The sequence below is a fragment of the Crocodylus porosus genome, unplaced genomic scaffold (genome assembly GCF_001723895.1).
Source record: "Crocodylus porosus isolate Cpor-Errol unplaced genomic scaffold, CroPor_comp1, whole genome shotgun sequence".
Lineage (NCBI taxonomy): Eukaryota > Metazoa > Chordata > Crocodylia > Crocodylidae > Crocodylus > Crocodylus porosus.
The window spans coordinates 194,737,550-194,759,266 of NW_017728886.1; the positions used below are offsets into that span (position 1 = coordinate 194,737,550).

At 40.9% G+C, this 21,717-nt stretch overlaps 1 protein-coding gene across 1 annotated transcript in view; it reads right to left on the bottom strand.

Moving 5' to 3' along the window:
- Window positions 1-21,717, bottom strand: part of CCDC178 (coiled-coil domain containing 178) — a 292,890-nt gene that overhangs the window by 28,753 nt on the left and 242,420 nt on the right. The window contains exon 18 of the mRNA XM_019547626.1: window positions 1,150-1,284. Within this exon, the coding sequence (XP_019403171.1) occupies window positions 1,150-1,284 (135 nt within the window). The remainder of the gene's footprint in view (window positions 1-1,149; window positions 1,285-21,717) is intronic.

A 21,717-nucleotide genomic window follows, 5' to 3' on the forward strand; every position in this document is an offset into this window, starting at 1 on the left:
CCCAGCTGACTTCCTGCCCTTTGGGCAGGGGGCTGGACTCGATGATCTTCCGAGGTCCCTTCCAGCCCTAATGTCTATGAAATCTATGAACACGATGTATTTGGATGCATATAAGAAAAAAACAGGACTTTAAAATAAAAATCCTCAGTGAAGGTTCTGAAAATGGGTCCCCAAAATGATGCAATTTAAAGGAGTTCTAAAAGGTTTTTTTCAAGCTAGTTTTGATCTTGTTCATGCTAATATTAACTATGAAGTAGAATTGTATAATATTAAAATGTAATAAAATGTGGTATCCTAATGATTGTACAGCAGAGCCTGATGGTTGAAAATACAAGTTAAAGTTTATACAACTATGCTGCATTAAGGAGGTATCAGCTACATAACTTTTTTGGAAAGAACAAGGCTGGAGAAATGTTTCACTCAAGCCTTTTAAAAACCTTTCAAAAATGCCATCTGGTTATGGCCATTAACTATGGGAAGAGATTGAAAGGAGTGGCTTTATATAAATATTAACAACATACCACTGTATGAGATAAAAAGAACAGACCATTTAACCATATTACACACTGTTTTTCCCAGAAAATACAAACATAGATGTGGGAAAAAACCCAAACTATTAAACACTGTAGGTATCTTGAAACCATTGGTAAACGTTGTAGCCCAAACCTTGCTGTTTATTACCAGATAAAGGGAAAGTGATCACATAACCTAATTATGAAGGTGTGGCTCTTTACCTAAAGCAACAGACTTCTGCTAAGGAAATGTAATACGAATAAAATGAAACTGACAATAGTGTTTGCCGTGGTGATAGTATTTGCACAAAACAGTACATGATAACATTTTCAAAAACAGCTGAACTGCAGTAAAAATATCTTTATATTTTTCAAATGTTTATATCCAATGTATTTATAATAATCTTTTCAAAGGTTTGTGAGAAATAAATCTGATCTTCTTTTTTTTTTTTTAAACTATGCATGGTATATGTGCTAACTTACTGAATTCATCCTTCATGCAATTCCAGTTTATTAAAGAGGTTAAAAATTTATAAAACTCTGATGGGATATGGTTTTAATGCTTCATCACACTACCCATCATTTGCTTTTCAATCTAGATCGGAATGATCTTTCCTACTTCCCTGCAATCACCTACCTGCACAGCTAATATTTTCTGAGCATTCTCATGAGAGGCTGCCTGGAACTTCGCCAGCCCAGCCTGGCTATAGAGGCCTCGCTGTTTGAAGTACTCCACCAATGCCCTATGCATCCTGCTCTGCAGCACGGAGAGCTAAAGGGGGGGAAGGGAAAAAAAAAAAAAAAAAAACAAGTCAGAGTAGGAGAGGAAATTAATGGCAGTGTTCAAGAAGAATGATGGAGGGAAATATAGAAAGCAGTCAATAGCCCATTCTGCACTGTACGGACCTGACAGGAATTTCACAGTCTCTTGATTTTTCAGCCCACTCATGTGCATTCATCAGAAACCAGTCACATCTGGCTGCTAGGATGGGGGGTTAATTTTCTCTAAATGCCTCAGCAGTTTTGTTCTAGCTGAGGCAAACTCTGTGACTGCAAAGCTGATGAGTAAAATATTTCTACTTCACCCAGTTTAACTCAAAACCGATAGCCTCGGGACATATTGAACCTTTCTTAAAAAAATAATCTTTTGAAGCTTTTTGAATGGCACATCAGGTCAGGCCAAAGTTTAAAATGCAAGTTTAAGACTTTGATGGACATCATGGCTTTTTTTCCCCTTGTAAAGCTTATCATAGCTTGGCAATGTGTGCTTTAGAGCATGACAAAACTAAAGAGAATTAACTTAGCCATCAACTGCTGAGGGAGAACAATAACAGGAAAGAAATTTCCAGATAGAACTACCTATTAATCTACCTAGCTATAACCATGTGACATGAAAGCATCCAACAGCACTAAATTACAATGAATGCAGCAGCTGAAAAGTGACACTATTTTTTTCAAAAGATTTTTATATGAAAAAGAATATTGGAGATCATTGGAACTGTATTGATCACTGCATTTGAAATTATTCAAATCAGAAATGTTTATTTAATATGCTTTTACAGTATTTTATTTAATATAGCAGCACCATTCTCACACGCAGTTGTTAAGACTCTGTCAGTACTTCCATCATTTTAAGCATTTATAACTCAGATAAACTTGGCACAGCAGATCTCAGTCTAAAGCAAAATCTATTAAGACAATTTGAAAATCTACCAATACAAAATGTGGCTGAAGACACCTGTGTACACTTATAATTGAAACTTGGTTTATTTCTTAAATTGACATTCTGCCAACATTTGTCCATAATCTGGGCTAGTGCCTTTGGGTGATCTGGAAAATACAAATTAAAACCAACTAAATTAATTTGTTTAGGAGCATGCTTTTGTGTTCAAGCATGCTAATTATTTCAATAAAAATTTCATAGCTATTGTTAGCACATAGCCTTCATGAGTATGCCTGTCAACCAGATTAACACAATAGATTATACTGTTCCTTTGGAAATGTTACAATTCATTAAGGTCAATGCTACAGGTCAGTAATTGGGCCGGTAATAAAGAAGCCTGTACACGATAAGAAATAACTGCTTTTTAGGAGCCAGCCTATTGTGTCATGTGAAAAAGCCACTTTTCAAAAGAACATAGATTTTAGTAATGCCAAATGAGCTACTAGAGTCTAGAGAGTAATTAATAAGTATTTTCAAAATTAATGGTCTGATTTTCAGAGGTGCTGAGCTTTCACAACTCATATAAGCTTCTATGAAAGCCAAACTAGTAGGCATCTTTATAAGTCAGGCCAGACATCATATAATTTAGGAGTGGGCAAAATGGCAGATCTGGCTGGCGGCTGGACTCCATTTCCCAGCAGCCCCTGCACACATTGCTGCAGCTGGATTTCATGGAGACCCCAGCAGCAGTGGGCTGTGACAGTGCAGGGCCAGGGTTTCCATGGAGACCAGCCCCTGCAGAGCTGGCAGGCTGAGTGGCTGGGCAGGGAGCTACTCCAGGGCCGGGATTTTGTGGTGGTGAAAGCACGGTCAAGGAGCCAGGGCAGACCTGTGATTTCCTGCCTGTATGTCTCAGCGGATCGCAGCTCTGCCCCGGCTCCAGACCACACCTATCACCGCCACAAGATCCCAGCCACTGGGCAGCTCATCGCCCAGCTGCACACCCTGCCAGCGCTGCTGTGCTTTTACAGCCCTGCTGCTGGAGTCTTCCTGGAAACTGGGCGCAGTAATGCAGGCAGAGGCTGCTGGGAAATGGAGTCAACTGCGGGCCCAATTCAGCCCGCAGGCTGGATTTTGCCTACCCCATATATAACTAATCTTTTACATCGCAATTTACATATTTATTTGAATTTGATCTATGTGAATGGCATCTATGCATCAACAATAGTAAAAACAAAAAATACAAAATACAAAAAGACAAACAGCTTTTAACCTTCCCATGGCTGTTGAACCTGGCACAGTTAGGCATTTCCAAGCTAAAGGCATGATGTCATTATTATTATGATTTTCTTATTTTTTCTTATGGTTTGTGATAACCCTTGAAAAATATGAAAATAAATGCATTTATATATGTATCCTTTTGAGTCAAACAAATGTTTTTTCTTATGTATTTCTAAATACATTGAACTGAATATGGCTATAGAAGATAATGCTCTTTCTCATACTATAACCCACAGACGGTGTCAGGGCTACGCAAGATAGTCATCTCATTTCTTACAAATGCTTGCCTAAGTGGGTAGGGCTGTAGAAGTAGACTGTCAAAAGAAAAAGCAGAACATCCTGCAGCCCCTAAGAAGCAGTGGGGAAAAGACGCTCTGGTCCCCGCACAGTACCTACCTACCACACAATGTTGTTCTGCTGAGGCTGTGGCATTGGCTCTGCTCCCTGTCTGTAAAATAACCCCCCTCAAGGGAATAGTGGGGGCTGGTGCAGGGATTGAGTAGAAATTAATGCCGCAAGGAGGTACATTAACTTCCATGCAGATTTCTGCTTTGCTGGGAGGGAAGAATCCTGGATTGACTTGCTACTCCCTGCCCTCAACCTACAAACAAGGAAGCTATAACCCTATGGTTTTGTTGGAGGTGCACTTTTGTAAGCTCCTGGGGAGAGGAAATTAGGCTGTGGAGGAGCTGCTTTCTTCATTCTGCTGTTTTGGGGCTTTACTGCCCCATTTTACTCTTCTTTTGTTGTTATTCCCCTCTGTGCCTCACAGCAGAGGGAAGCATATGGCTCTATGTTTGTTTAATTCCTTGTTTATATACTAGTATCATCAATAATATTAGTGCAACTCTGAGGAGAGGGGGGGAAAGAGACTGTTAATTAGTTCCTGTTGATGACCTAGCAGAGGGGACCAGTGAGTTGAACTGGAATCAAACTGGGTCCAGATAATCAGTTCAAGCTATTCTTTTACTTGAACTGGAAAAAACCAGATCCATAATTAACCCTATTTACTGAAACCTGAACCAACAAAATGGGTTACTAATTATAAGAAGGAGTTGGCAATGTTGACACTCAATGTTTTGGTTTGTGTTTTCTTTAAAGATATTCTCTTTATCAAACAAGAAAGCAAAATAACAAACAGACATGTGATTATTAATGGAAAGGCGTGCCCCAGTACAAAGAGAAGAGAGTGAGAATGAAGGATAAGAGAAGGGAGGTAGAGAAGAAGCTTAGGAGATGCACATCATACAGGGCAGCCTGTAAGGAAAATGGTGGAATGCTTCCTGGTCCCAGAAGTTAAAATTCTCTCTACAAATCCAAGGAAACAGAAGATAGATCTCAAACTCTTCTTCCTCCTAAACAGGCCTCCTCCCACCCATCCACGCCGCTTTCAGTAGTTCCTCCTTGAAGGCAGCAGAGTAGTTGAAGCCAGGAGCAGTTGAGCATCTCCTCTACCTCCTCCTATTCAGAGAAGGGGAAGGCAGTCACCCACACCTAGCCTAAGTGGTAGAAAAAGGTGCCACTGACCAGGGCACCATTCAGCAGGCACTACTAAAGGTAATCAGTACACTTGGCAATGGGCAACTTGTATGGAGTGCACCAGGCAAGGAAGCCTTGCTCTGAAACTGCTGCAGCTAGGTACTGCCTCCAGGTCATGCTGGGGTGGGTAGTTCGAATATGGATGTAACACCCTGAATGCCTACCTGTACAGTGCCTTCCTAGACTTCCTCAAGGAGATGCCACCACACATAACAACATCTTATATACGCTCACCAACTCAAAATGGGGAACTAGTCCCTCAACCATCTGAAGTAGTGCTCTGGCTCTCAGCCTCTCTTTTGCTGAGTATGCATGCCCTGCATGGACGAGATCTTAAATGATAGCTGCTGATGCATCACAGGATGTCTGAAGCCTACCAGCCTAAATGGTATGCACTTGCTTGCTGGCAGCACTCTGCCTGACATCAGAAGAGCAGTGGCCAGCAGGATAGAATGACTGCAACAAGCTGAACACGTGAGACACCTGCTGAACAACCACCCTACAGCATGCAAATGACTGAAATCACACAGGAGCATCACCAGCACCCAAGCTCTCAATGCCACACCCAAGGAGGCACAACTACAGAGATGGAATGAGAGGCTGAAAAGATACCTGACAACAAAAAAAGGACAGTCCAGTGGTTGAGTCCTTAGCATTGGGGGCTGATGAACCATGGCAAAGGTGGATATGTCTTAACTGCCTAAACACTAGAGTTGGACATTGCAAGGAACTAATGAAGAAGTGGGGCTATACTATTGGTTCAACCACCTGCAACTGCGGCACAGAGCCTCAGACTATGCAACACCTGTTGCAGTGCCTGGTGCTTGAAGGCACATGTTTAATAAAAGATCTTGCAATAATAGTACAATAAACGAGCCCAAGCGTGTGCAACAAAATGGTTAAATGTGGTGTAGAGACACAAGAAGACCACACCTTTTGTAAGGCATGGCACTGGATAGTAGTATACCAGGTTCTCCATTCTTATCACCAACCCTGGTCAAAGTGACAAGCAATGACAAAGATGGCAAGTCCAGAGAGCTCCCAGTGGGGAGGGCTTGTTATGTACCCCTGCTTCTCCATGCTGCCGCTGCTTACCCCCTGGGGCCTTCCCAAGTACCCCCGGGTATACACGTACCACCAGCTGACATCCCCTATCCTAGGATGTTGGGGGACTGTGAGTTAACTTCAATTTGGAGGGACTATGGGACAGAATTTCAGTAAACTGATTTAACCTAAACCAGTTAAGTCTGATACTACATCCATCCAAGTTTATCTTAAACCGGTTTTGGCCATTTTGAAAGCAGCTTATATTCAAGAAACTTCTGTTTTGTTACAGATTTGAACTGGTTTCTGATCCCTTATACCAGCTTCTGATCCCTTATATGTGTAATTTCTGTCCCTAGCCTAAACTACCCCACATCTCCCATGCATGAGAAATCCTAATTTCTACTTCTGGGTCTGAAACTCAAAAGAGTGAATTTCAAAATCTGCTTTGGCCAGCTTAAGATCCTCCCAGAACCCTGCTGCCAGATTCAGAAGCACACCATTAGCTTCTACACAGAACTGTTCATTGCCACCCATGTCTACCCAGAGGTCATTCAACACTGGCCTGAGGGCCTCCCCAAGTTCTCTACATCAGACACTACAAGCTCAAGCAAGAGCTATCCTTGGCAGAGCTGATTGCTGCCATTTAAGGCCAGGGAAACCACCAGATCTCAATGGATTCCTCATCAAATACTGTAAAACCCTTTGTCCCTCTTCATCCTGGATCTGCTGGGCATCTTTCAGGACAGCCTTGGAAGTGAGATCTTGATTGTCAGCTGCCAGTGAACAGTCCTCACCCTGATGTCCAAGAAGGGGGATCATGGTGATATTCAGGACTGAAAACTGAGATCTCTCCTGCACACTGATTACAAAATTCTGGCCAACTAGTTCAAAATATTCATGGCCTCAGTTCTGGGCCCTGAGCAAAGCTATTGCCTACCTGGGAGAATATCCTGTTTCTGCTGCATGACTTTTTGGCATTTGTGCAGTATTTTGGTTTGAACCTGCTCTTTTGTCTTTTCTCTTTGGATGGAAAGAAAGCTTTTGATTGAGTTGGCCATGACATCTTATTCCAGACTCTGGAGGCCTTTGGCTTTGGGCCTCCTTCATCTCTACCATCCAGATCCTGTACTGGGACATCTAGCCTCCTGGAGGTGAATGGAGCACTGTGTATCCCATTCCTAGCATGCAAAGGTATCCAGCAGGGCTGCCTCGTCTCCAAAAAGCTCTATGTTCTAGCCATAGAGCCACTTTTGTATTAGCTGTGATGTTGCCTGACAGCACTCACCTTCCAACTGATCTCAGCCCCAGCTTCCACTCCCCAGTTAAGGTGACACTGTACACTGACAACATGACTATAACATCAAGCCCCGATGGACTGTAAGCATACCCCCCTCAGCCTGTGTCAACTAAGCCAAAAACATGTTTCTGCTGGGCACCCGAGCCAGTGCTCACTCCGCATACCTGATTTGGGGGCCTGTCCTGGAGCTGTGATGGCTTTAAGTCCTGGGTGCCTTCCCAGGCTTCCCAGCCTATCTGTGAAGACTTCAGTTAGGAGGTCAAGGCACAGCTTCAAGGGTAGCCCTGCTCAGCTTGTCTTATTGTGGCTGGTTGCTGTTACTTTGTGGCATAAGTGTGCTGTTTTGGACCCTGCTGAAAAATGATCAATGACCCTGCTAAAGAAGCTCCAGAAACCCCTCATGGACTTATTGTGGGAAGGGTGCCACTGGCTACTGTGGGCACATAGCAGTGTGACACCTTTTGAGCACCTGACGAGCAGTGTGGCCACCTTTCTCCTTTCAACCCATCAGCAGCTGCTTTTTGCTGGAGAAGTCATCTGCTGGTAATGACGGGCCTTTGTGTTCCCATGCTGCGTGAAGGGCCTCAGTCTTGATTGGGAGCTTTTCCTCTTTGATCCTGATCACCTCAGCTGAGATGCCCTCCTACCCTTCTATCTCAACTTCTTCCTGGCCTGGTGGGCCTCCTACCTGAAACCCCAGGCCAGGTATCTGACATATCCAGGGATACTGCAGCAATTCCTGTTCCAAAACATGGTTTTCAGGCAGAGGCACTGAGACTTGGTGTCAGAAGCCTTAGCACCTCCTTAGTCTAGTTGCATACCATCACTGGTTCACCTCCTTCACCCAGACCTGTCCGCCTAGCTCCTGGCTAAAGCCCTGGCCACCTACCGGGGCCTGCACTCCACGCAATTTGCTTCACAACTTTTGGCTGAAATGAAAGCCTCCCTTCCCCTGGATACTGATACTGCCCTAGAGAACCACCTCCATACAGGACATGCACAGGGGCTTTAAAGATCAGATTGAGATTCTCTGAATGGGGATCATAATCCTACCAAAATGAGCAAAGTCCTCAGCCAGTTTCTCATCACAGAAAAAAGGAGATATTGGACAGTCTGACACTTGTGGATGCACTGTCTGAAGGCTTTGTGGTTAATTGCTGCTCTGCCTCCTTGCTGACATGGTTTGGGGAGCTCAGGAAAATAACGGGTATTGTGTTGACTCAGGAGACGTACCTGATGGTTTTGTAGCCCACCAAGTTCCCAACTCCCAGGATGCATTCCTCCACTCCAGCACAGCCAGGGATGAGGAATTGCAGACTGTGGGGTCTTAGGGATTTGAAGACCCCTTCACAGACTATGACTGCCTATTAGAATTGGCCATTCTAGCAGAGAAAGGTCCTAAGCTGTCTGGGTCAGCAGCTGGGGGTGGGAATGGGGAGAACACTGGAAAGTGAAAGTTTAAAAATAAAAAATAAAAGGCAAGAGGAGGAGGAAGGTAAGGTAAGAGTCACAGAGGGCGCATCTACAGGAGACGTTTACTGTGGAACTGCCTAATTAGCTCCCCAGTAAAGTCTCAGTGTCTATTAGGCCTCAGGAACCGAACTATGCTGCAGGTTAGTACTTGTAGATACTGCTACGGCAGAGTTCTTTAGTGCACAGCAACATACGTGTAGATGCTGACCTGGCTAGCTGGGACACAAGCAGGACCAGCCCACCATTTTTTGCCCCCCCCCCCCCCGGAAGAAACAGTTTTGGGACCCCCTGCCCTGAAGAAGCCAGATGTCAGCAGCGGGGCGGGGAGGGGGAAGTGGGAACAGGCAGTTGGCGAGTGGCTGGACGTGAAGCTGGCAACAGCAAGTGGTTGGAAGCACACATGCCAACATTCATTTGTCAAGTTCGGGAACCAGAATGCCATTCAGTCATGTCAAAGATCCGTACCACCAACCCAGTATGACACATTCAAAAACACCAATTTGAGGAGTATGCTGAACTTTCTTTAGAGAAAGAAAAAAGTTTTACAGAAAATAATAATAAATGACCACAACATGCTCACAGTCCTGATGAACACACAATGAAAAAGTCTACAACATATACACTACTTTGGAATTCTTGTTCACAGCTAAGGCTGCTGTTTGTTATTGTCATAGGTCTCAAAATGAACAGGTACATTGGCAATACAAAACACTAGCACAGCACAGATAGGTGGCAAACACATAGCCGGCTAAGACTTTATGTAAAGCTGATGGTACTGTGTGATACCTCTGAAAATCTACAGCCAAAGAGAAACAACTTAGCAAATAGCAGGTCATGCAAACATCCTTGAAGACCAACTGTCAAAGTAATATCACATTAGAGTGCAAGAACAAGAAGATAAAAGTTTACCTAACTAGGCAGCAATATATTTACTAAAGGAAGCCACAACATCAAGAACCAGAAGAACATTAATTTCTCTGGGCTAGATCTACAAAGGGTCTTAGATACCTAACTGCCACATTAGGTTTCAAAATCTAAAACCACAGCATTTTGTACAAATAATTACTGAATTCATTCAAATCCAAGACAACTTCAAATTTAAGATTCTATACATGGAAAATTAAAAATGTGTTATAATTTTCCATGTATAATATCTTACTATTGGACATTGTCTTAAATTTGTTCCTTCCACTGCTGCAGTGGGGAAAACAGTGGCAGAGGGGCAGGCAGCTTGTCCCCTGCCCCTTGCTCCCCACAACCTCCCCTTACCTACTTCCCCCTCCCAAGAAACTATGCCCCACAGTGCCTATCCCCCTGCCACCTGTTCACTTGAATCTGTTACCACTTGCCTCCCCCTGGTGTCTGCCACCCCAGCTAGGCAGGGGTGGTTGCATCAGCCAAAGCCAGATCCAGAACCGAAGCCAGAGCTGGAGCCAGAGCCGGAGCTGCTCCAGCTCCCCTGCCTCTGTGCAATCTCCCACACAGTCCCCCAGCCCACTACGTGATCTCTCTACTTTTCCCTCTGCCCTGGTGCCAATGGTCTCCATTGGGTTGGAGCTAGAGTCACAGCAACCACCTCCCTGGGTTGTTCTCGAATTCAAGACAAGCTTTCTTTTTTCCCCATGTTGAAGGCATTAATTCTTGCCATTCACTATAGTGGAAGATTAAGCGTCTAGATCAAGGCTCCGGATTCTTCTAGGCTTTAAGAAATTGAAGTGTTAGGTGCTGAAATCTAAGCCAAAATCCCTTTGTGGACCTAGTCTTCTGTGCTCCTATTCCACAGCTGTAGAATAGGGGTGATATCAACCCTGTCATCTCACATGAGTTGTGTGAAAATAAATTCATTTGTATTAGTGAAGCACTTGAAATCTAGAGGATTTACTGCCTATCTCAACTCTAGTATTTGCTAACTTCTGAGTGTTTGACTTTGCAACTTAATAATGTCCATTTATGAGAAGAAGAAGAAGAAAGAAAGGAAGAAATCAGACTTTATTTGGTACTTTTGTTAGCTAGGAGTGATAGTTCAATCCATAAGTATGTAAGTAGTTATGAAAGGTCAGACTATGGTCTTGATATTATCAGGTGATAAGGATGCTTGGCTAAATAATTTTATGACAACATGGATCTGGGATGCCCTAACTGACTTTATTCATTTGGTGTTTGTACAAACTCTCATTGGTGCAACTAACAGGATAATTTGATTTACTAGACTCCACCTAATATAATGTTGTAATTATGCAATAATCCTATTAACATCAATCATCAAGCTATGAAAAATATAGATAAAATGAAAAAGAAATGTATTGACACTATGATTTTCATCACTACTGTTAACTACTATGTTACTGCCACTACTAGTTATCTACTATGATTTTCTGGTCTAAGCAGATTGTCGTTACCTTTCAAACATGAAATAACAGTGTGCTAGTCCTAAATCTACATTTTCTCTATTTTCAAATGATGTTAATCTTATATCAGAAGACGCAATGTGTGTGTCATATTAATTCAACAGTGCAGTATGAATGCTGTGTTCTATGTAAATGACATAAGCCTTATCAGTTCCATTCATTGTTACAACTCAAACAATGACAATTACAACAACTCTACAGATTTGGGCACTATAAGAATGGCAGATTTATTAGCTAAATCCAGTTAATATTTATCTTTCTTTAAACTACTCAACTACCAACTTACACCAGTACAATATACAAAGCTCTTAGGTAATGAGATTTTTTTTTATTGTCAAATCTGTTCCATGGACCACTGTTAAAGATTACATAGTTCATTTAAATAAAGCTCTTTTGTCAATAACTTGGATATCTTTTAGAAATGAAAACACCCAAATATCCAGCTGTGTAAGTATACAGGAAACGATGCAGTTGTCTTTCAACCTTATTCCAATTGGGAATGATTTGGTAAGAAGATTAGCAATGTCAAATAAATATACAAAATGAAAAAAAAATCCAAGAATTGTTGAAATAAAGCTAACAATATAACTAACAAAATGCCAGGCAAGTTTAAGTTCAGTCTTGTACAGACAAAGAAATATCATGAAGAAAGAAGCTGAAGAGGTATTTTTCCTCTTACTATGGCTCTTTAATTGTCATTTGCCAGGTTTCAGATTAAAAGACTACTTATAACAACTAGTCAAGTTTTTGAATGCAAGACATTCTTCATCAGGTCTGACCAGTGCAAGTTAAGCAAAACATAGTAAAAACACTTGTAGGCATGGGGAGAGAGGAATTGCCAGGGATAGCAGACAGATAATTAGGGAAAGAAAGAAGATGATTACTGTGAGAGCAAGGCTTATCAAAAGGGAGGAGGATCATCCTCACCCTCCATGAGTCACGTAGAGGACAGTGGATGTATCTAGAAGTTCATTAATGCACTGTAGTTACTGTATAACCAAGTTCTAAATCAATGCAAAGTAACTGACAATACTGCACAGTAGTGGTGGTGCACAGCTTTTTAGTGATGCTAACTGAGCATTAGCCTAATGTTACTGTGCATTAGTGTATTAGCATGGTTTTTGCCCTGCATGCTAATGCACAGTAGAATTAGGCTACTGTGCAGTTACCATCTCATGTAAATGAGCCCAGTGGGTCATAAAACCAATATCGGTGTTAAATCCTTGCTTCTTAATGTCCTGTCAGTTTATAAATTTTCATTCCCAAGTTCACCTTTCGAAGGTGCCTTGTGTAGGACAATGGTGAGGTCAGAGAGGGACGCCTGAACCAATCAGAGGAATCATCAAACTACTACAGCCTATACTCAAGAAATGTCAGACCTTGAGAGAAATATTCCCAGGCCCTCTTCTCCTAGCTTTCAAATAGTCCTATAATCTTGTCCAACTCATCACGATAAGCAAACTCCTGACTGCCTAACAGACATCAAGTGCAACACAGTTTTGCTTAGCTTGTCAACACATCTCCCTGCCACTACAGTCAACAGTTCCATAACAAAATTACGGTTCCTACAAATGCCTTTCCCAAAATGTGACGTACCTGATCCAATGCACTACATCAGAGGTTATCAACCACAGGTACACATACCCCCACAGGCACTTGGAAAGGGGCTAGGGGGTACACATGGGTGGGTGGGGATGGAGCGCTTCCACCAGCCATCCTGTGTCTCTGCCTCCCAGGAGCAGGGCGGGGCGGGGGGGGGGGCAAGGGGCGGCAGCTCTCCCCGGTGGGCCACACAGGCACTGCCCAGTTGGCCGGACATTGTGGGGGAGGAAGCTTGCATGTGGTGGCCACTGACAAGTGCAACTTTCCCTACTCTGTGTCCGACTGCTGCCACCTCTGCCCTGCTCTGCCAGAAGTGTACCCAGAAGAGGTACACTCCTTAAAAAAGGTTGAAAACCCCTGCACTACATGCTCTCATGGCAACTATGCAGGTGAAACTAAACAGTAACTAAGCACCAGAATAAATTCTCACAGAAAAAAATTAAAAAGACAGAGGCACACCTGCACCATTAGGAACGCATTTTTTCACAGAAGAACCACTCCGTCTCTGACCTCACCATCAACTCTTTGTCACGAACACTAATTATTTTGCACTGTTAATCCTAAAATACTCTTAAATCAGCAAAATATCCAGAACAACAAGAAATCAGTCTCAAATGATCAAAGAATTAAAATACTGTGAGTGATAAAACACAGTGTTCCTTACCTCATCCAGAGCAGCTACCAATAGGTGATCATACTTGACCCAACATGCTCCAGGCCTCAAGTCAATCTAGCAGTGTAGAAAGATATTCTGCACAATTTCTACAATATGAATGTCAAGGTGTAGTCCATGACTCTTAAAACACAATTCCAGCATTAATGTGTACAAAAAGAGACGTGAAGTATCCACCGAAGAAAAGCAAAATTGTGAACGCATACCAACAAAACCTGATATCAGAGACAGCATGCATTTCTAAGAAACTTCCATAGATTGTAGGATAGATTCAAGAATCCATTGACCATCAAATATTGGCAAAGAATGCTTTGAGTGGGTGTAGTGAGTTGTATATATTTAACCCTACATGGTTAATGTGAATTCAGTACTCTGTTGCAGCATGCAATGCCTCAACCAAAACAACTCATTTTACAACAATGTACTTCTGTAGCATAGAGAAGACTTTATCATCTACACTTAAATCTTAAGCCTTTTTGGTCGCTCCACTGCTCCAGAGCGTCTTTAAGAAACCTCAACTCTTTCTTCACTTGGCTCTTCTATACTTTTTCTAGGACTTTATTCTTGAAGTCTCAGAATGGCTCCAAGCTTTCTTTCACCTTTCTTCCTCATTGGTTAGCATCAAAGATCAGCAGCAATTTGTCAGGCACATATTGCAGATCAGTATTTATCATATTTCATGCTAAATTACAAATCAGCACTTTATGTAGCAATGATATAAAGCATCTGAAATAGTCTCTTATAGATGATTCTCCCACAATACATCATGTTCTTTTCCTAAGTTAAACTCTAATTTAGGAGCTAAATAACTTCTTTTTTGGAGATGTATTGGAAAGGTACCATATATTAACTCCTTCCTTCAGTTCTGAGAAGAAAATTATGCGCCTGAAATTCTTGTGCTCCAGACAGAGCAGTTATTAAAGATTCACTTTTAAGGTCGAACTTCTGCAATGACAGAGACTGTAATGATCCCTTATATAAAATTATAAAATAATCAAATTACTTCAGCAGAAGTTACTGGCTGCCCATCTACTGGTTACGTTCAGCAGTTATGAAATGATTCCCCCCCTTTCTTAAAATTATCAAAGGTGAATGCATACTAAAGAATGACATGATAAAAGGAAACACCTGGTCAATGCTCCCAGTGGGCAGGCATTTTAATCAGAGTGGCTCTTGGGAGCCTCTTGAATTCAAACACCACAGTCTTGTGTACACAGCACCCCACATTTCAAAATGGTGCTGGCAGTGATTTGACTAAAGCTCATTCAATGAAGCATTCTAATTAGAAATGTCCAGCAGACTTAAATTGGCTAGGGACAGACATTCAAAAAGCCTGAGCCTAAATTGATTCAATTTTTGCAGGTTAGCTGTAACCTGGCTAGGTTAAATCAGTTTTGTAACCAGACGGACATCCCAGGAATGCAGGCACTTTGCACTTGCCTGCAGTGGCTCAGGCTAGAAGCTGAGGGGTGCTAAAGCAGCCTTCCCTTCCTTCCATAGCACTGAGCTGAGCGAGGCCATGGCCAGGCCCCAGCCTCTGATTAGCACAGCAGGGGACTGATAACAGTGTTTAATCACCCCCTGACTCTGTGTTTATCACCCCATTAAGAAAACAGCAGAGGGACATTACCAGCTACCTGCTGATTCTACCTGTTGATTCAGCATGGGGTGGGGGGCAGCCCGTAGTCTCTGGAGCCGCAGCCAGAGAACAGAGGGGAGGGGCCAGCCATGCTGTGGAGCAGAGAGCCCTGCCCAGCCCAGAGAGCATACTGGGATGCTGGGGGTGTCTGGTTTATCTTAAACCAGCAAGGGTCTAGGACAGACATTGCATAAACTGGTTTGAGTCAAATCAGTTAAGTCTCATACTACATTCAACCAGGTTTATCTCAAACTAATTTCGGCCATTTTCAAACTGCTTTATGTGCACTGAACATCTGTTCTGTTACAGGTTTAAACTGTATTTCTGATCACTTAAACCTGTTTATATGCAATGTCTGTCCCTAGCCATTGAATCTGCTCTGACGCGCTTTAATCAAAATATGTCAGAGCACATGTACAGGCACTCTATGGGTTTTATAAAAGGTCTTATAAATGGCTTGATGCTGGGTCTGTTCAATATTACATCCTGAAACTTTCAGAAGTATAGGCTGTCACCTTCATAGTAACTTTTTCTCCAGCATGGTTTATAAAAGTAATAAAAGAGTATTAATAAGCACTTACATCCATTTTTAGTTACAGCTGGTTAAAATGCAGGATGTCCAGATTTCTGGTTCATGAGGATTATTTTTTTAAATTTGGTTCAGTCTAAATCAGGATGAAACAAAGCCACATTTTGTAAGTCTTTTAAAATAACAGTTCTCCTTCATCAAGCAGCTATTGTGAGGTGATATTGAATCTATATATGAACTTGAATCAATGACTTCAATAACCACGAGTCAGTTTGTAATCCCCACCCAGCTGAAGTTCAAAGACTCTCACAAGTCATAGTATGCCAAATGGATTCAATATTACATTACTGCTAATTAAATACATAAACGCATGTAAAGGAATTAATATGCTATTTATAACCATACACACATGCACACAAATCTATTGTAAAAGGATATTATTAAGGTTGCGAAGTCAAGTCCTCAGAAGTCAGAAAATGCCAGAAGTAAGGCTGGCTGTGCAAGCTTAATTTCAACCTTTTGTGTTATGTTATAATCTTTACTTAGGTGATCACATACTATTTTTATCATGGGTCTCCTATATATCACAGGTCTTCAGCATATAGAACAGACCTCCACCGCAGATGTATAAGGGTTGTATCGTGCATTAGAATTTTGTCAACAGGAACCCTAAATTGTTTGTCACAAAAGCTGGAAAGTGGATGATATAGGCAATCACAAGAAGAAAAAGGAAGGTCTCATGGTTACAACAGATGAACACTGCACTGAAGAAATGGATTCTTTCCCTGCCTCTGCCACTGCCCTTATGTGATGCTGAGCAAGTGACTTAAAACATTTTTCACAGATGTTGTGTATTCTTGGTACCTGGCACGAGACACTAGAATCTGAATTGCAGAAATGCTACTCCCATATTATTGCACCTGCAGTGAATGAGAGCTGTACTTTGAATATATAGAGTGTAATATAATGCTAAGTACTCTGTAAAATAAGGTCTAAGTGTTGCAAATTGGTCTTTCAAAATTAGTGGATGCATTTAACCTTAATCATCTCACAGGGGTGTTGTGAAAATAAATTCACTAATGTTTATGAAGCTCTGGGATACTATAGCAATGAAACGCCACAGAAAAGCTTGAGGAAATTAATAAGTCTGTCTTTAGAGAAGGATTTTAACAGTATCCAATAAATGAAGCATAGGGCTATGCAGTGGACAAAGGGCACAGCCCATTATGTGCACTGTAGGAGACAGGGGTCTTGTGGAGAAAAATAGTATGTCATCATGTAATTAGATGATCATGCAATTAAAGCAATATATCATAAAACACACATACAAGTAACCTTAATCTTTGCATTTTTTTAAGTTTTGAGTCCTTCACTTTGCATCCTTAGTATTCTGTTAACATAGATGTCTGTAATTTTAATGATTTCAGACACCTGAGCTAACAGAGTAAGAGACAGTGGGCTGTCATAGCTCTATGTGGGATATTCTGCTAGTGGGATTCATACATACCTAGAAGTAGCAGAGAGGTGACACTTAGGAGTTTCAGGTTCTATTTCAGGTTCATAGATTTCATAGATTTTTAGGGTTGGAAGGGACCTCAGTAGATCATCGAGTCCAACCCCCTGCCCTGGGCAGGAAAGAGCACTGGGGTCAGGTGACCCCAGCTAGGTGCTTGACCCCAGCTAGATGCTTGGTTCAGGAAGGAGTGCTCTAGTGGGCAAAGATTCATCTTCCCATTCTTCCTTTGCTTTGCCTATATTTTTCTTTAACTTACAAGCTTCCCTTATAACCCTTCCTTATTCCAGTCTTTTCTCTTTCCAAACCCTGACTCCTCAGCAGGTTCATGGATGCACAGCAAAGGCTGTAAGTTGCATGTGGCCCAACTGAGCAATCCCTGTTGCTCAACACAATTCTTTCTTAACCATTTTGTTAAAGTGGATTTGAAAACCAAAGCACTGAGTCCCATGTTCTCACAGTGGAGGGCATGTGCAGTCCAGCTTCCCACTTGCAAATGTCTTGTATCCAATGCTGATGGCTGGATCATTATCCTGTGCTGATGGCTTGTATTTAGTCTGAGTGGATTACACTAATGGCAGTCCTCTATTGAAGTGTGTGAATAGTGTGTGATTGTATGATTAAAGAGTGTATCATACTGCACATGCAGAAGGGGGTAGTGTTAAAGTTGATTGTACCACACATACACAGTGGTGCTTTCATGTCTTTTGAGTATTTAACCATGAAGCTTAAAAAACCTGTTAACTGACGTTTTTGTTACTCAGTAGTCAAGATCTGCTACACCTATCCACATAAATGGAGAGACTACAAAGGTTCAGGTATTAAAAATTAAAAGAGGTAAAGGTGTGCTATAATTTTAATTAGGTTTGAAGTTAGGATAAAGTATGAGATTGTAAGTTAATAACTGGTACAGAACATCTGTTTGTAATACTATTATATCTGCTAATCTGATTATATTACTAGATGTGGAAAACTATAAACAGTCACATTTCCATGCCTAAGGCTCTACACAGTTTTATATCCTGTGGATTGTCTATTTAGTTAGACAGGTGTGTTGGCTTCAGGCTATTTCTGCTGCAAAACATCTGAAATCAACAACTGTGCAGTGGTCTGCAGGTGAGGATTTATCTGATGAAGTGCTTACTTTTAATTTTGAAAAATGGTCACCTACTTAAAGGAAAAGTTCATGACATCTTGCATATGTCCATAATTTTCAGAAGACGACTTCCAATATTTGGCCCTAAATCAATACCCAAGAGGCTAAATAAATGGCCTAGTTTTCAGAGGTGCTGAGATTTGGAGCTAAAACCAGGCCATTTTTATATGTTTAAATAAAGATTTAGGTACCTTCACTAATGTAGTCTAGGTTGAAAGCTTGACCAATGTCTATATTAAATCGTATTCTGCCACAAACTGGTAGGCATAGGAATTGCACTGATTTAAGGATGAAAGAATTATACCAACACAGAAATACATGCCAATGTTTCTTATGCCAAAATGCATACCACCAATAATTTTTATATCTGCTAAAAATACTATTGCTTCACTAAGAGAACATGAGGTTCCTATGAGCGCAACAGAAAAAAAAAACAATTCAGTATAGGTTTACTTATCTTGTCAAGATTTTAACTGTTTTTCCATATAGTTGGAAGAACCATTTTATAATGGGCTACTGATCAGAAGTGTTATTGTAATGGTGAAATCCCAAAGGGGGACATGTTTCAGATAGGAAGTATTCCCCCCAGAATCCCTGGCAGTCTTAGAAAGAAGAACTTCTTGATGTATAAAGACAGTGTCACCATTGTCAAAGAATACTACTGCAGGAAATGAACCACAAATAAAAGCAATGTGTTCCTTTCTCAGCGTCAAATTGCAGCATCTATAATAATTGCACCAATAATAATTTTGAAGAATAAACCCACAAATATACCATAAACATAATTTTTGGAAAAATCTATAGTTTTCTTAAATGTCCATATACCTTTCCTACAATTACTCAAGCACATAATATGCAGAAGGTAAGCTTGTAAACAACATACAGAAAACGCTATCATCAAGGGATCAAAAAATAATTTTATAGAAGGTGAAATACTGTACAGTTCACAGCCAACTTAACTTTTCCAACAAATGGAGCCATAAATGCAATTTTCTGTCCTTTGCTCTGAAGAATTAATTTTAAGGTATTCATATTTTTCTTCAAGTACATCTTAAGTCTCAATTAAACCACAAAAAGCTACAATAAAGTAACATTAAGGACCAACTTAAACCCATAATAGCAAGGAAATTCAGAGTTAGGCAAAAAATTTGTCTCACTTTTCATCTTTAAATCACTCTGTTGTGCTTAGGAATTGCATGACTCTGAGAAGTGTGTGATTTTTCATACTGCATAGTACCTATGTTCCAGTACTTAGGTTAAAGGCAAGTCAGAATTTTTGTCTTAACTCTGAATTTCTTTACTTCTGTAGGCTTAAGTCAAGCATTTATGATTACTTTAACAGAGTTTTTCAAATTTAAATTTCTTTACTCTCAGATGTGAAAGTGGAATTCTGAAACCTCATATTTTACTCTGTATTTTAGCAGCACATTCTAAACTTAAATGACTTTTGAGCACCGCTTACTATATGAAACTGAATATATGCATTTTTGAAAATGGCATTTAGATGTGAGTGGTTTAAATGTGGTAAAAAAGGCTCACACATTCTTAATATAAGTTACAAATTCAAACATTCAGGCATGAAAGTCTTTTCCTTAAGTTGTTTTCAAGCTTCATCCTTTTTTCTGCAATAACTAAAGCAAAGCCACAGTAGCTGCAGCCATTTGCATCTAAGGAAGAGATGTTTTGCTTTGGTGATATAGTTAATGAGTCTAAAAATATTCAGTATAATAATTCTGTCAAAGCCCCCACAGTCTCCTCAATGAGCAGAAGCCTGCAGGATTCCAATGGGGAGCCGAGTAATGAGCTCTCAGCATTCTCTCCCACACCGTCCAGGCGAAATATACTCGGGCCTCTATGGTTCCACATCATTAGCAACATGAAACAAAGACACATGCTTGACTTTAATAAGCGACTAAAGTTGCTGGCTTATTAGGCTGTTACTGCACATAAGCTCTATTTCAGTACGACAAAACAGTTCCTTACAAACAAAAAAAAGGGGGGAGGGCTTTGGCAAACAGAGGTTGGTATAATTTAACATGGCAAATGATTGAATAGAGTTGAATGAAGGCACACAGGAAGTGATGGGTTTCTGACACAGACTCTCACGGGCATGCTGCAGACTGCAGATTCACGGCTGGAGATGATGGTTACGGTGGGCTGCAGTGATCAGACTATGGGCATATATGACTGAGTTTTAGTTGATATTCCTGCAAGACAGGAAGTGAACAAGCGCATTTCCCACTGGGAAAGGTTCAGACATGATTAACTTGGGCATGACCAAATAGGTCAATGATATGACAATGAGTTTCTAGCACAATAATTAAATGGGAAAATGTGTGTGATTTGTTTCTTCTTGTTCTTCATATACCAATAATGCATTAGCATGGATTCATTTAATCTCTTTCATTACACAAAAATTGATAGCAACCCTTTAAGATAGCTGTAGTTGGAATACATTTTAAAAATTATATTTATTACTTTAACAGCTTAGTATCATTGATTAATTCTTTATATTATGTTGACAATTTAAAACTTGAACAGACTGAAGAGCTGATGAGCAGTTTTTTCATTAACGTTAACTGATGCAAGGAAAGTATACATCTCTGGACAACAAAAAAGCAGATATTGCTAATATCTGCATTTTAAATAAAATAATGGACTTCATAGTAAAAGTACAGAATAAACATACAGAATTACAACTGTGTGGGAAACCACGTTCCATTTCCACAAAAGTATTCTTATTTGGAACATTTTCAGTCTCACAGTGGGACAAAACGAAAACCTTTCAAAGTTTTGTGAAAAACAAGGAGGTAGAAACAGGCCTGCTTACCTCAGAACGCCCAACCAACAAGTGGTTATAACATTCACCTGGATGTGGAGAGTAAGGTTCAAATCTCTGCCTTGCTAATGCAGACCAGAGACTTGAACCACAGTTGGTTACCAAGTGACATCCTCTGGCCCCAAACTATTAAATCATTTACATAAAATGGAACAGTTCTAACAGGGGAAATGAAAAAAAAACACCTAACCTTCTCCTTTGGTGGTTAAGGAATTCACTCCTTATACAAGGCTGATGTACAAATTCTGGTCTGAAATGAAGTAAACAGGGACCTGAACTTTAGTGTTCCTAATCATATGTAAGTGCTCTCTTCAGTAGGAGACTGGCCATTATTGGGCGAGTAGGTTTCTCTTACTAGCTTGACTAGGAATTTTATCCTAGAAGCTGGGAAGCAAGAGATGTATGTTTAAATTCTGTATATATGTGAGGGGTACTGAGAATGTGGGTCTCCTGCTCCCTGGATGAGTGCCTTGATCATTAGGCTACTGGGTTAAAATACTGGAGGGTCATCTTCCTTGATTAGTACCATCTTCATAATTTTGTTTC